The following is a 15,582-nucleotide window of genomic DNA, read 5'->3' on the forward strand; positions in this document are numbered from 1 at the left end:
CCCAGCGACAGAAAGAACTTTCTTATGACTTCCATAGGTGGTCTGTTGAAGGAGAAACGCCCTACCAAAGAATTCTGAAACGGTTCCGAAAGCTGCTCAATATCCCTACGAGAGATACGCAAGGCGGGTTCTCCTCTGAAGGTAGAGACCTCCCCTAAAGCTATGGCATCAGGTTTATCCGAATCGCCTGCTAGGACCGAAGCAAAGGACCTCTAAACCGGAGTCCCACTAGCCGGTGTGTGTGACGGCCCATAGGCCGCCATGCCCGGCAAGAAGATCTAGCCGCACCCTCAAACCCTAGCCGATGTTTCTTTTTCCCTCTTTTCCGCGAGTATCTTTTTTCTTGTCAATACACTCCCTCGTTCCTCCCAAATCTGAGTTTGTTAAACCTCACTTCAGATAGCCCAATGACAAGCCTAAATCCTTCCGTTTTTTGATTCAAATGAATTTAAATTTAAACCTATAGTTTAGTACTCGTATTCTTTTTTACCCAAACTGCCTTTTGACCTTTGAAAAAAATTACCGAAAATACTACAAGTTAGCTTCACCTAGATTAGAATTATGTCAAGTAATCATGAAAGTCAAGTCACATAATCGATTTTGTTGTCTAGGTTCTGTTTTTCTTTTTTATTTTTTTATTCTAACTGCAAAAAAGGTTCCTAATCACAATACTACTATGATTGATCATGGAAGTATATCGTTTGGATTGCATTTTCTTGGAAGGGTATATTGTAACACTTCTTTAGATGTGATTTATATGAAGTAAAAAAATCATTGAAAAATGTATCAATGGAATATTCCCAAAAAAACATGAGATTTTTTACCAGAGAATAGCAATCCAAAAAAAATCTAGTATATTGGCATACTACTGCAAATTGACCTCTTTCTATAAATATATTATTTTTATAACTTAAACTATCCCAAAAAAAGATCTCTAATCAAAATATTGAATTGTTATGTTCAAACTTGTAACATATATGCTTCTAATAAAATAGGAAAAAAATGAAATAGTTCAATCTTTAAAAGTAGGGTAAAATACAAAAAAGTCCCCTATGGTTAAGTTAACCTACGGAAAAGTCCTTTATGATTTCATACCATACATTTTGACCTCTCATGATTTGAACTAATTTGAGACAGCAACGAAAATCGTCAAAACTAGCGGAGGTAGACAAAATAATACAATTATCCTAATATATATATATAAGCACTAAAACACGTTCTAACAACCATCCTATTAAGCAAACTAACGGAAAAATCCCTTGTGATTAAACCAATCTATGGAAAAGCCCCCTATGGTTACATGTAGTTTTTATTTATTTATTTATTTTGTGCACATGAATAAGATAAGTTGTATTTGGAAGTTTCTATTTATTTATTTTATGTATAGAAACAAAGTGAGTTTTATTTGAGAATTTTTATTTATTTATTTTATATATAGAAATAAAGGTGAGTTGTATTTGGGAGTTTTGGGTTGTTTTTTGAAAATTTTATGAGTTCTAAGGTGTTTAATAGGTATATCAGCTAAAAATTTGATTTAAAAAAATTTATTTTACATGTCAAACAACCTCAAACTCATTAATTTAAATAATTTTTTGCCGATTTTCACATTAATTCAAAACCACGAGATACTAGATCGTAAGATTTGAAACCATAAAGGCATTTTCTGTAGGTTTGATTAATCACATGAGGCTTTTGTTAAAAAAAAGGTGCTTCTGAAAAAAATTGGGATTGCAATTGCCACAAGAGGGACAGCTTTGCAGTCGAAAAACAAAATCTATTAACAAGCTGTAGCCAAGTCCTTGCACTCACACAGCGAGGGACAATGGGGGGAACCACCGCAACTATAGTGCAGGCCAACCACTGTCGTTACCATTGTTAACGCCCTGGCTCTGGTGAACAATCCTAAATCTCACTTGGACCTTCGACTTTTAGGTATATTGGGATTTTAAACCAAAAAACTTGGTTGCGGATGGAAAGTTAAGATGAGTCTTTTGGACGTTTTTAACCCAACTCCTGTGAGCACACCATCTTTCTTTAATATAATTGTCATATGGGCCAATTAGTGTTGAATTCATATCAAATTGTTATGCTTGAACAAATTCCCTTTACTAGGCTAGATGACATTTCATCCCTCACACATGCTGAAGACTGGGAATTAACCAATTATTGTTATTTGATACAGCCTGCTCTACATGTTTTTGAGTGGGAGTATTCGTCAATTTTTCCTCGCATTCAATGGCATAGGGGATATTCATTGTCCAAGGTGACTTGTCTATGATCGTGAAGAGATGGCTTATCATGCTTGACACTAGAGACATGAAGTTTTTTAACTCCACCTGTGTTGACACAATACATCACACAGCCGGTCCCAAGTCCGGATGAAGGAGGAGGGATTTTTTTTTATGTTTTAGAAGGCAGCTCTTAGCGTACGTTCTCAAAATACTTCTGTGCAGATTATATATGAAAGGTTGGTGAATGCGAGTTTTTTTGTTTCATTCTTCTTGGTAGTGCTGAATTTCTGGTCTTCATTTCATAGTTGATCTGGATTTTAGCATCTATTCCGGGTTATGATCCAATCACACTTCTTTCATTCTTTTACTTTGCTTTGTTTTACAACCGCACTTTACTTTTTCAGAGTTTGTATACTTGTTCACATAAATCTGTTATGTGTTAGAGCTGCCAATGAACTGGTTTACTGTGAGTAATCAACATGCACTAGTACGTTTGGCATTGGAAATTGACAGGAACTTTTAAGCTGGTTCTCTTCTGTTCATTGAGTCACCTGAATTGTGTTGTAATATGTTCTTAAGCTCACTTGCTGTTGCAAAGGTAATGAACTTTGTTTTATCTCATGCTGATCTTTCATACATGTGTAGTTTATATCGACAAAATATGATACGGAAAAAAAGTTACGCTACTGATACTTCAGACACAAGTTGTACTATTTGGTGTGGCCGAAGTCTGACTGTAGAGTGGCTTTCATATCTTGAATTTCTTTCCCAAGTTCGTGTGCTATAGGTAGATTTGCAGCACCATTTTAGTCAGAACAGATGTTTAGAGCGAAGTGATGTTGATTACTTTCTAATTTTGCAATTCTTGGCAGGGATAATTCTATGGGATCAGTCTAATGCAATTTTGTATTGTTACAGTTTAATTAAATGAACAAGCTTTTATAGAACTCGTGGGCTCACATATGGATTTGAAGTCCTGTGTGTAGATTAGAAACTCTGTGAGTGGAAAGTATGTCTTTCTGGCAATGTTATTGATTTTGGAATTTGTAGCGGGGTCTCCTGGCTGTTGGTGATAGCCTGCAGACGTGGTTACAACTGCATCTTTGGTGAAAATCTCCATATAGTTCTTTGCTTTTCAATCAACAAATCAAATTTTCCTCAATTATGATGGTTTTATGTGATTAAAGATGATAATGCAAACAGGGTATGTGAACTATTGTATACTAGGCCGAATTCAAAGAGAAGAATGTGATTCAGGAAAAGAAAATATTGTAAATCAGGTCTTAATGCTCATTGGTCTCAAGTACTGAAAAATGTTCACAAGCTTATGGTTCATTCCTTGACAAGTACATAAACTGATTTTTATAGAGCTTTAAGAAATATTCTGAATTAACTCGACAGTTTACTGATTTGACAAAGCCAAATTGCAGATTGAAGGGGGCAAGATTTTGTTGTTCCAACCATCAACTTGATCTACTAGCTAATAGCTTATTTTCAAACCTGCATAAACAGTTTTCGTTCAGTCCAAAACTGAGCCCCTTTTTACTAGGGGTGTGCATCGAAATCGAAAGCAATAATTCGGAAGTTTGAAATCGAAAATTTTTGAAATTTTGGCTTCAGTTTTCCCGACCGAATTGAATTCGGAATACGGTGGATTTTGAATTCACCGAATTTTTTTTTTGGCCCTCTCTCCTCTTGAAATAAACTTAATTTCGTCTCTATTTAAGAGGAGATTTGAAAGCCGTTCCTCCTCCAACCAAAACAGGTTGTTAACCAGAATCATTAACACCAATTTAATCCACGAACATGTCATGAAAACATCTAATCATTATCTTCTATCTATTAAAGTTCAACCCTGCTGAGTGCTGAGCTTCAGAGATCTCAGAAAGAGCACAAACAAATGCCAATTGTAACTGACACTACAAGAAATATATTTTTCAGTGACAAAAATTTATGTGACAACAAAAATCTTGTCACAGATAACCTAATTCAGTGACGACATTAGGTGTCATCACAGATGAGTACAGCACAAGCATAATCAGTGACAACATTGGAAGTTGTCATTCTCAACTCGTCACGAAATAGTTGGCGCGCATCTCATTTGATGCCGCGGGAAATGATTTTATGACAACTCAAGTAAAGTCGTCACAAACGCTCTCTCTACAGTGACAACATAACTTGTTGTCATTGAAAGTCTACCCGATTCCAATTTTGTGACAACTTTTTGCATCACTGTATACTACAGTATTTTCATCAACTTTCACTAATTCTACTATGACACCCTAATTTTATTTTTTAGCCCCCAATTCTTTTATATTAGCAAAAGCACCGAAGATATGACACCCTAATTTTATAATTTAGCCCCTATTCATTACGTATTAGCAAAATGCAAATGATATAATAACAAACTATTTTTAGATATTTGTAATTTTTGCTAAGTTGACATAATAGACATGTCTGAGCATAAAAATGTTTTCACGAATTGTTTATTATTCCTTATAACAACCCCCAAAAATCAATAACTGAAATAATTTGAAAAAGTGTAATTGAATATAATTTGTAGTCTAATGTTAGCACTGTGAAAGATTAGTATAACGTGTAATACATCATAAGTAATAATTATTTTTATATGGAATGGGTATATACGAAATTAAAATTATTTAGTAAAATATCTGTCGTGCAATAAGATTGAGAGTTGTAACACATTTAACAGAATATTTGATTACATGTTTCTTTTAATTTATTATAAAAACTAAGTAATAGACAAAGAGTAAGATAAGCATGAGTAAGAAGTGCTATACTGTATATAAGCAATTCTATAGTATTTTCATCAAATTTCACTAATTCTACTATGGCACCCTAATTTTATTATTTAGCCCCCAATTCTTTTATATGAGCAAAAGCACCGAAGATATGACACCCTAATTTTATAATTTAGCCCCTATTCATTACGTATTAGCAAAATGCAAATGATATAATAACAAACTATTTTTAATATTTGTAATTTTTGCTAAGTTGACATAATAGACATGTCTGAGCATAAAAATGTTTTCACGAATTGTTTATTATTCCTTATAACAACCCCCAAAAATCAATAACTGAAATAATTTGAAAAAGTGTAATTGAATATAATTTGTAGTCTAATGTTAGCACTGTGAAAGATTAGTATAACGTGTAATACATCATAAGTAATAATTATTTTCATATGGAATGGGTATATACGAAATTAAAATTATTCAGTAAAATATCTGTCGTGCAATAAGATTGAGAGTTGTAACACATTTAACAGAATATTTGATTACATGTTTCTTTTAATTTATTATAAAAACTAAGTAATAGACAAAGAGTAGGATAAGCATGAGTAAGAAGTGCTATACTGTATATAAGCAATTCTATGCATGTTAAATTTTTGAAACATGTTTTATTGTGTAAGTTTTATTGTAAGGTAATTTCTTAAATAATTTGTATATTGAGTTGTCCAAACCCAAAAAGATGTATATAGACACAAACAAGCACACATATATATATATATACATGCACAAAAAAGAAACCAATATCAAATAATTTATTTGATATTTATAGATGAGATTAAGGAAAAAAAAAAGAGATTAAGTATGAAAAAAGAAACCTGAAAAAAAAATTTGACCAGGGAAAAAAAAAAGAAAAAAATGTATGAAGCTAAAGGTGTGAATCCTGGAATCTCAATCTCAAAGACGTGCTTAGATGCAAAAAAAAAAAGAGCGCCAGTCTGAAATCTGAAAGAGGCGCGAGGCGGGTGGCTGAAATCTCTACAAAACGACGTCGTTTTTGGTTGTTCACAGACAAACAAAAGTCTCGCCGCTTCTCTCTTCCAACACTTAGACAAATTTCATTCTCAGTCTTTCCTTCCTATGGTGAACTAACCCTTCCTTCCCGTAGATTCGAAATGCCGCTCGCCACCGTTAGCCGCTGAAGTCCGCCGCAATCCACCACCATCAGCCGCTGAAGTCCGAGCTATCCAGCACCATAATTTATTCTTCAGCATTTCCTTCACCACTGACGATAGCCCTTTCTCCCCTCTATTGACCCGCAACCGCGTCGAGCTCTTTAGCACCAGCTCAGGTGAAGGAAAATAGAGGAGGGCTTTGGCAGTAGAACAAAACAGAGGGAAAAGAACAAAACAAGAAAAAAAGAACAAAATAGAGGAGAAAAAAAGGGCGGCGCACAAGTGAGCAAGAAAAGCTGAGGGGGAAGCCTGAGAAAGGGCGGCTAGGTTTTAGAGGAGAAAAAGAGAAACAGAAGAGCAGAGAAGCAGCTAGGGTTCTTGGAAGGGAGGCCTTGAGCGTGAAAAGAAAAAAAACAGAGTGAAGGAAGAGTGGCGGCTGACGGGAAGATCAGGAGAGAAAGACGCGGCAACGGACAGAGGAGGAAGAACCAGGTCACCACCAGTCCGCGTCCGCTCTGCTGCTGTCTGCCATCGCCAACACCGCGCACAACCTCCTGGGCTGCTGCTGTTCTCTGTAACACTAGATGAAGGCTCTCGGACGAAGTCAGACCTAGTCATCTTCCAATTCCAACTCACCGTCTTCGGCTTCGTCATAATCGCCGTCGCCACCGCTCAAGTAAGAGCACTATAAGTCGCCCCTTTTTCTTTGAATTTCAGTTCCTTCCCAAGTCCTCTAAGCATGTCTGCCATGGCTTCGTTTATTGCAATTGCCCCATTGATTGTTCAAATTTTAGCATGCGCATGTTATATCATGATTGAATTTGAAATCCCTTGTACTTCTGATGATTTTGGGGCCAACCGTGGCTTCATTTGAGCAAAGAATTGCTGGAATTTTTCATGTTCGTTTACTGTTTGTTGAAATGCCCAAGTGGTCTAACAGCAGGCCGTAACAGGGCATTCGTTCAATGCTCATTGCTGCATTTTATCTTTCCCTATCCCTGTCTCAAGTTTTGGTTGATGAACTTGTAAATCTGATTAGCATATCAGGACTGCCTCTGAATTTCATAGCTTTCTTTCTAATAACTACACATTGTGAGATTTTTTTTTCCCCCGAAGGGTATGACATGCTCTGCCCTACAAAATGGGAGAAAGTATCACAAGTACTGCTGCATGCATATCTGCAGCCTTTGATGTGAACTATTACTTCTAGAAACAGGATTAGGACATGCCCAAATCCTGAAACTCTACCAATTTTTAGCAATTCATTTGCACACTGTAGTTCTTGAGTTTACATGCTTGATTCTAGAATATAGCATCAACAGCACAGGTGAGCCATAATGAAGAGATGAGATTCTTTGATAGGCACTATTAAAGGGAACAACTTTGTCTCTTTTTACAAAAGAATTGTTGCTTCATGGAAGAGCGGTTCATTGTATTAGTTAAACATATACCATTTTTTTCAGTCATGTCCCAAGCATTTGACTTTTGAATTTTAACCTGCCATTTGTTGGACAATATGATGAAAGTGTCACCTCTGCTTTGTAGCATAAAAACTAGGTGGTGAATGAGGAGCTATGGAACGAGGCGAAAACTTATGGTGACATCCAACTGATGCCATTTGTTGACTACTATAGCCTTATCACATGGAAGACTTTAGCTATATGCGTATTTGGGGTAATGTCCTGTCTCTTTAAAGCTCGTCGAAAGTTTCGAGTGCCTCTTTGACTTAAATCTTTTGAACAGACACAGGTTGTTTCAGCAAAATTTGTCATGAAGACAGACGATGATGCATTTGTTCGGGTGGATGAAATTTTGGCCTCCTTGAATAGGATTAATGTGAGCCGTGGTTTGCTTTATGGGCTCATTAATTCTGATTCACATCCTCATCGAAGTCCTGATAGCAAGTGGTACATTAGTCCTGAAGTAAGTTTGTCCTGAATGCATCTCATTCTGTGGTTAGTTTATTGTTAGGGCCTAATCCTTTTATCACTGAAAATCTATATCTGAGATTAGATATGCACATAATACTTTCTCATTCTGAAGTGAACATGTTCTTGTTAATAGAGATTAAGGAGTTTTGATGTGCACATAATATCCAATGTAAACTAGAAAGTTCTCTTAGAACTCTTGAACGTGGTTCAGTTGTACTCCACCACATTGGAGCTTTCTTGAAACAAAAAATATGGCAGATTGGGCTAAATGAATATATGCATTTGCTTAGTTGATCCTTTCTTTTGGTGGCGTTTTTGGTGTTTTGTGTGTTTTTTGGGGGGGGGGGGGCAATGTAGATTTACATAGTAAAGCAAAGCCTATACTAGATACAAGTAGATCAGCAAAAACACTTCTGGGACAGGTCCCATTCCAGAGCTAATTTCCAAGGTTATGGCTTATTTTGGATGGTGCATGGTTTATGACTCATTTGAGGCAACATTTATATATATATATATATATATGTATTTGGGTTGATCTTCTATTGGAAATGAATGTTGGTTTTCTTTTCGTATGTTGGCTTTTTTTTTCTCCTTGGTACTCAATGAACGTTTTGTGATTGTTGGCAGCTATGTTGCGTAATTAACATTAGCTTATTGCTTTTCAGAGGATTGTTCCTGATGGTGGCTTTAGAATTCATCAGCAGAAAAAACTATGTTCAAGTTTTGATCTTTACTTGATGATGTTGCGCTTTTCTCTTTGGTGGATACTAGATAGTGGTTAGTGACTGTGGTCTAGATATTCAGAATGAACAGAACCAACTTGCAAGTTTTGATCTTTGCTTTTTTTCATTGTTGTCAATTTTGTTCAACAAATGACCTCATTGATGTTTGAGATGTAAATGCATTTGACTGCAGGAATTGAATGAATCAAGGCAAGAGCTGCTCAATAGAATTCAGAATTTGAAACAGGTAATGTCATATCTCACACTCTGTTTCTTATTGTGGTTTGTGTACCTAAAAGCTTATGCTTTAGTTTTGTTGATGTCTTCTGTTTGATGCTTTAGGATCTACAAAGTTGGAGGTCCAAGTTGGACACTCAGGTTAAGGTCTACCGTGATGTAAGTGTCAGAATTTGCTTTTTGTTGCTTCCTATCACGTATAATTTCGTGACATTATTTAGTTGTTTTTTGAAATTCTGAATGCATCTTTGCTGGAAGCTAATCTTGAGTTAAAAGACCAACTCCACATTATTCTTTATCTGAGTTTGCCAAAGTGAGATATGTTAATGCAATTGATTTACCAAAATTCTTATACTAAAGATCTAATTCAATGGAAGGTATTAATGTTATTCATAACTATCTTCAAATTAGACTACTGCAGAAAAGGAAATTTGAAATGGAAAGTACTGAGGTAAACAGCAGATGCATGGAGGATTCTCTTTAGTGCTGATAGCATTCCCATTCCCCATGAGTTTGAATTTGGTAATTGTATGTCTGGCTTTATCTTCCTGCAAAATAGTATTTGACCTCATCTATTGTATGTTTGTCATTTGGCACCTTTTAGTTTTAGCTGCTTGACATTGCAAATGGAAACAAAATTATTCAATTGTCACTGCTGCTTGCCCTCATAGTCTCAAAATGGTGCCTGCCCCGCACGTTGGTATCAACTGATAAGTTTCAGGAAATTGACTGCTCTAATTAGTTTGAAATTACTCTTTGCCAGATGGACTACTGCAATTGCCTTGCCCTCCTTTAGTGAAGTACCCCTTGATCATTTGTTTGGAAATATGTCACTTATGGCCTTGGGATCAGTAGAAGAATTAGCTGAATGGAAACAGCAGCACTAATTGTAGGATTCCCTTCCATTGCCTAATTTTCTTTCTTTCTGCAGGAGCTTTCAGAACTCAAGAAATCCCTCAATGTTGAAGTAGATCAGCTTCGATCAGTGAGTGGCCATTTTTACTCTCTCAAAAGCTTTTGGTGTTTTGACTGTGTACTTATAGTTGTTAAAAAATGTACATCCAGGAATTTCAAGATTTGAGGACTACTCTGCGGCAGCAACAGGAGGATGTTACTGCCAGCTTAAAAAACCTTGGGGTATGCTATATCATGACATCCCTTGACCATGCTATTATGTCATTGCTTGCTTGATCAACTGTTATCCCAATTGCCTGCTTTTAATCATCACTAGAGTATCTCAATGTTACTCTTTTCAAAAATTTGCAACTTCAGGATGTTCCTGTGGAAAATAAAGAGACTGTTGCTCCTAAGATTGAAGTCAAGGATGAAAAAGATCAGGATTTACCCAAGGAGGAAAATAAGGAAGAGGTTAATAGCTAGATTATGTTCGGCATCATCATGTCTGTTTCTGAGCTTATTAGCTCAGACGTGTGAACGCTTGAGTGGCAACTAGTTATATTGTCAGGAAGGGTTTCCAGTCAGTTTGTCTAGAAATAGGTGAAGCTCTCCTCAGAAGTACTTAAATCCAATGAACATACGTCTAGCTGCCTCTCTAGCTAGGCTGTTGTAATTTGTATTATTTTCCCTATCCATGAATGTTGGTTTTCTTTTCGTATGTTGGCTTTTTTTTTCTCCTTGGTACTCAATGAACGTTTTGTGATTGTTGGCAGCTATGTTGCGTAATTAACATTAGCTTATTGCTTTTTACAAAAAATAAATGACAATAAAAAAGTTGTCACTGCCAACAAGTTTTACTAGTGACACTAGAAAGTCGTCACTTTTTATGGATGGAAAACAATGACAACAAAAGTCGTCACTGAACGGAAGCATAATGTGACAATTCCAAGGGTTGACTATGACAAGAATTTAGCCAGCTTAGTGACAATAAAAGTCGTCACACAATGTACAATAATGAGTGACGACAAGAGTCATCACAAAAGCGAAATCGTTTGTGACGACTTTCAAAAGTCGTCACATGGACCCCCTTTTGTGACATAGAACTAGTGACAGCTCTGTGACAGCAGTAAAAGTCGTCACTGACTTTTTTTGTGACGACTTCTGAATTTTTAGTGACGACTTTCGCCTGTCACAGAAACGCAATTTTCTTGTAGTGTGAAAGTCATAGAACACCTTCAGCACATTCACATATTCCACGACTAATCAACTAAAAATAGGCAAACACCCTAATTTACATTGTCATATATAAATTTAGAAACGGGCAAACTGTCTTTTGACAGATTTAATGTTCACAGCCAAAAGCATGAACAGAAAACACATACAGTGCACAAAAATGTACAATGGCGTCTGCCTGCTGGATGGTTTTCAAGATGTGCTTGGAAAACACATAAGTGAAAAACAAAAGTTCAGCACCTCTGTTGCTCCGTGTATGTCAGGGAGAAGAAGAAACAAAGAAATTAAAAAGGTCTAATAATACAATTTGTTAATTAACACTCAAAACCATTTTTTGTGCGTATTAGTACCCAAAGAACGCATTTAACTAAGAAAAAATAAGGATTGAGCATGCCATTGAAATTATTGATGAAAAATCACTGGCGTAAGAAACATAGCTGAAAAAGGTGAGTAAAAGCACTGGCGTACCTCAAATTGTCCGACAGTCTTGAATATGAAGGCTAATGATGTCTGTCTCTGTCGGGCTTGAAGAACTGGTGTTCAATTTCAGGTGTGATGCAAATCACGAGTGAAATCTCTGAGGTGAAAGAGGCGATGGAAGCGGTGACTAGGGGTGTTGGTGAGAGAGTAAACTGAGTCGGTGAAAGAGAGTGAGAGAGAGTAAGCTTCGTCGGTGACTCGGTGAGTCAAGCGGTGACGAAGACAGTGATGAAGAGGCGATGAAGGAAGAGGCGGCGCGGCGGAAGCTCAAGGTGAGTTAAGAGAAATTAGGTTTTTGCAGATAGGGAAGCTCAATTTGTTGGAACTCGGAAGCTCGATTTCAATTAGTAAACTTATTATGTTAAAAACTATTATATTATAATTATATTTAAATATTATTATTAGAAATCGAATTCGAATTTCCTAATTCGAATATCCCAATTCGAAATCGGTAATTCTGATTTCAAAATTTTTATTTTCGAATTCGACCAATTCGAAAACGGAATTACCGATTTCAGTTCCGAATTACCGAAATTCCGAATTCAATTCGAAATCGGTTTCGAAATCGAAATTTTTCGAGTTTGCACACCCCTACTTTTTACTACACACAAATGATGGCCATTTTCCTGCTCCAATAGTCCCATAAAAGTTCATATGCCAATGTCACAAATCTCATGCATAAAATGCAGGTTTTAAAAGAACTATTTGACCAAATAAACTATTCAAATACTGAGAACACTTGTAACAAACATGGGAATCATTACTCTAACAAAATGTTTAGTCTAGCTGCAATATTGGGCCAAACTATATATAAATATAACCTGTGACGCCCCGAAAATTAGGAGATTGTTTGTAAATAAGATACTAAAGTGTATTTCTTTGGGTTTGATTTAAAACCTTATTTTGTTTTAAAAAGATTAGAAACCCTAAAATTTTAATCAAAAACCCTAGTTTACTTGTGATTAACTGGTTTCCTTCAATATCTCATCTTTTAATAGAAACTCTAAATTCAATTTATGGAATTGGAAAATCCCTCATGTTATTTTAAAAATGTCCCTTTATTTGGAAATTATTATTTTTATTAAGGCTTGCTACCCCATTTATTCCACAATAAGTGTAAATAAACCTAGAAAGTAGGCTTTCACCTTTGGTTTTAAGATCGGAGTAAAATTAGGGTTTTCGCAATTTTTCACCGGATGAATTTTCGGTACAAAGTAAGGATTAAATTTGGAGATTAAAAGTGACTTTTAAGTGAGAAATAATATGTGAGTAGTAGCAATGATATAAGGTTAGTGAATGGGAAGAAAAAAAACAGTAGTACGTGAGTTTTTAAGAAAAACGGCGCGAACCGACGGGTCCCGCGCACTACCGATTGAACGCACCACTTGCCTACCATTTTTCTTACCAAACAAACTTATTGACTCTTGGATAAAATATCTCCTTAATTAACATCAGATTTGACCAAGAAATTGAAGTTTGAAAATGCAAGGAAGAAAGAGAAAATTTTGTGGTTGAGATTAAACCAAGTGTTAGCCAAACTTGTGGCTAGAATTAATTCTTATCTTTCCATCTTCTTATAAGACAAACTTAGCTTCATTTCCTTCCATTTCTGCATCATTCCAGCCGACCAAGAGAGAGAGAGAAGTGAGAGCTTGAGCAACCACATTCCTTCTTGATTCACACCAACCAAGTGCTAAGCTAGAAATCTAAACCGATTGATTGCAAGTTTGGAAGCTTGGGAAGCTAAGGAACCAAGAAATTTCAAAGGAAGTGAACTATCACTCATCCAAGCCTTGTTTTTGAGGTATTCAATCTGATCATGGTCCTTGATCTTTTAAATCTTGTGTTAAGATGTTATTTAGCTTAAGTTTTGGCTTGATTTCAAGATGAGCAAGTGATTGTGATGATTATTGGATGAAATAATCAAATCAGGGTTTTGGGGATTTGCTGCCAAACTTGATGTGTGACTCACATATGTTGTAATTAAGGTTATATAAAGGGTTTTGGTAGTGATTAGAACAAGAAATTGAGGAAAGTTACATTAAAAACTGAAAATCCCAGAAATCTGGAAAATTGTTCTTCCATTCTGCCCGTTTTTGTAGCCCTATGTTAGAGGCCGAATTGGCCTTTGGTCAAAACATGAAAGTTGTTCAGAATGGTATTTTATAGGTGCCCACAAAATTTCAGCTCATTTAGAGCATCGTAGCTTGTGAAAAGACGAAAATATCCTCGCTGATCTAGGTCACTTTCCAGAATTCCGCGTGGACAGTTCAGTCCTTTTGATTGAGTTTATTCACTATGATCCGTTTAGATTTAGCCTTTCACCGAAACATGAAAGTTTTATTACCCTGTCTTAGCTTCGTAACGCCTCCAAGAACACCTTAATTGGATCTTGGTAGACTGAGATATGGTCATGTGAGTGAAATGCGGCTGATTAGCCGAATAGTTGAAACCAGGTTACATGAGTTGGGAATTTGATCAGGTTACATTGAAAATTTGACTGAGTGCTCTTCATGAAAGTTGTAGTGTTCTGAAGTAGCTTTAAAATTCCTCTAAGAACACCTGAATTGGATTTTTGTACACTGAGTTATGTTCATTACAGTGTTCTGCGTTTAAACAGCCGACGAATTAGTTTCTGGTTTAGTAATTCGAGAATTTGACCAAGTTACATTAGAAACTGGACTAAGTGACCTTCATGAATATTGTAGCTCTGTATCTTAGCTTCGAAACGGCATAGGTTTCATTTTAATCCGATAAGCGTAGCCTCGGATATGTTATTTCCGCATTTGTACGTCAAATCTGTTTTGAACTAAATTGAATTTCTGCACTTGTACTTAATACGATTCTTGTTATTATGCTATTGTGAGCCTATGGAACGGCTCTTGACATGAATTGCTGATATGTATAATGTTGGGTTGTGTTTGAGAAAAACAATGAAGCCTAAAAGGCTGAAAAATTAGGTAAACACAAAGGGCATGCTGCCCGAATTTTTACTCGAGGACTAGAAAACTATATTAGCGACTTGAGTGAAGGTTAAGTATTTATCACTTGAACTAGTAAAGACCTTTGCTACTATGTTTCTTGAGTGTTATATGTTAAGACTTGGTCGAGCTCGTACCTTGAGGAAAAGACTTAATGGCCAATGTAAACTTGTATTTCCATGTACTTTCAACTCAAGTGTTATTTCCAAGTATTTATGCTACAAAACCTTATGATTTGAAAAGCAAGCAAGTGTTTCGCGAGTGTCTTTCAAATGAATTTCAATTGGTCGATTTTTAATGAATGGAATGTTAACGTTTCGAATTCGACTCGTGTTTCAAAGTTCTCAAACTGGAATTTTTATCGCAGATCTGGACTCCAAGCCTGGAGTGTAATTGAACGTGAATACTTGAAGCACTATATCTTTTGGTGAGTGCTTTCAAATACCGAATTGAACTTGATACTTGAACTTGATACGTGACCAATATGAGTACATGTTATATACGTGAATTGATAGGGCAAGAGTGTACTTTATCGCACTTGCCCTTACGTGACTTGTACTTGTTTATTGATTGCAATTGACTTGATATACTTGATTGTGGTGCGCGCACTTCCTGGAATTCCAGAAACCCTACGGCAAGTTACTTGAGTCGAGCCGGCAAGGGCTTGGTCGATTGGGTAACGAACCCTGGGTCTCTTGTTTTGTCGAGTGGAGTGATATCTCCTCGGCTAAACGGTATACTCGAGTATTACCACACGTGTTTATTGAGGATTTTGGGCCCAGTAGGGGGTGAACGGTGGACGGAGAGTCGTGTAAGTGGTGTTCTACTGGATTGGTTACCTACTTGAAAGTTGACGGAGTGTCAACTGTTACTTGATCAAGCTCTGGAGATGCAATGGAAATTTGGCTCCTGAGAGCCTTCCGTATCCTTATACTTGAAAGTGAT

General features: G+C 36.3%; 1 protein-coding gene across 1 annotated transcript; it reads left to right on the top strand.

Annotated features, from left to right (window-relative positions):
* Positions 1 to 8,538: 8,538 nt before the first annotated feature.
* LOC113771321 lies at positions 8,539 to 10,635 on the top strand. Its single transcript, XM_027315916.1, has 7 exons — positions 8,539 to 8,580; positions 8,715 to 8,807; positions 9,003 to 9,056; positions 9,152 to 9,205; positions 9,978 to 10,031; positions 10,112 to 10,183; positions 10,313 to 10,635. Exons 1-7 carry the CDS (start codon positions 8,539 to 8,541, stop codon positions 10,424 to 10,426), a joined length of 483 nt encoding a protein of 160 aa, XP_027171717.1. The 3' UTR covers positions 10,427 to 10,635.
* The last annotated feature ends 4,947 nt before the right edge of the window (positions 10,636 to 15,582 follow it).

This window comes from Coffea eugenioides, chromosome 5 (genome assembly GCF_003713205.1).
Source record: "Coffea eugenioides isolate CCC68of chromosome 5, Ceug_1.0, whole genome shotgun sequence".
NCBI lineage: Eukaryota > Viridiplantae > Streptophyta > Magnoliopsida > Gentianales > Rubiaceae > Coffea > Coffea eugenioides.

Excerpts from the sequence above, each read along its gene's own strand:
- LOC113771321 (XM_027315916.1), top strand. The coding sequence starts at position 8,539 with ATGGCTTATTTTGGATGGTGCATGGTTTATGACTCATTTGAG. Across the intron at positions 8,808-9,002 it reads GCAGAAAAAACTATGTTCAA|GAATTGAATGAATCAAGGCA; the intron begins GTTTTGATCTTT and ends ATTTGACTGCAG. Across the intron at positions 10,184-10,312 it reads CCAGCTTAAAAAACCTTGGG|CTTCAGGATGTTCCTGTGGA; the intron begins GTATGCTATATC and ends AAAAATTTGCAA.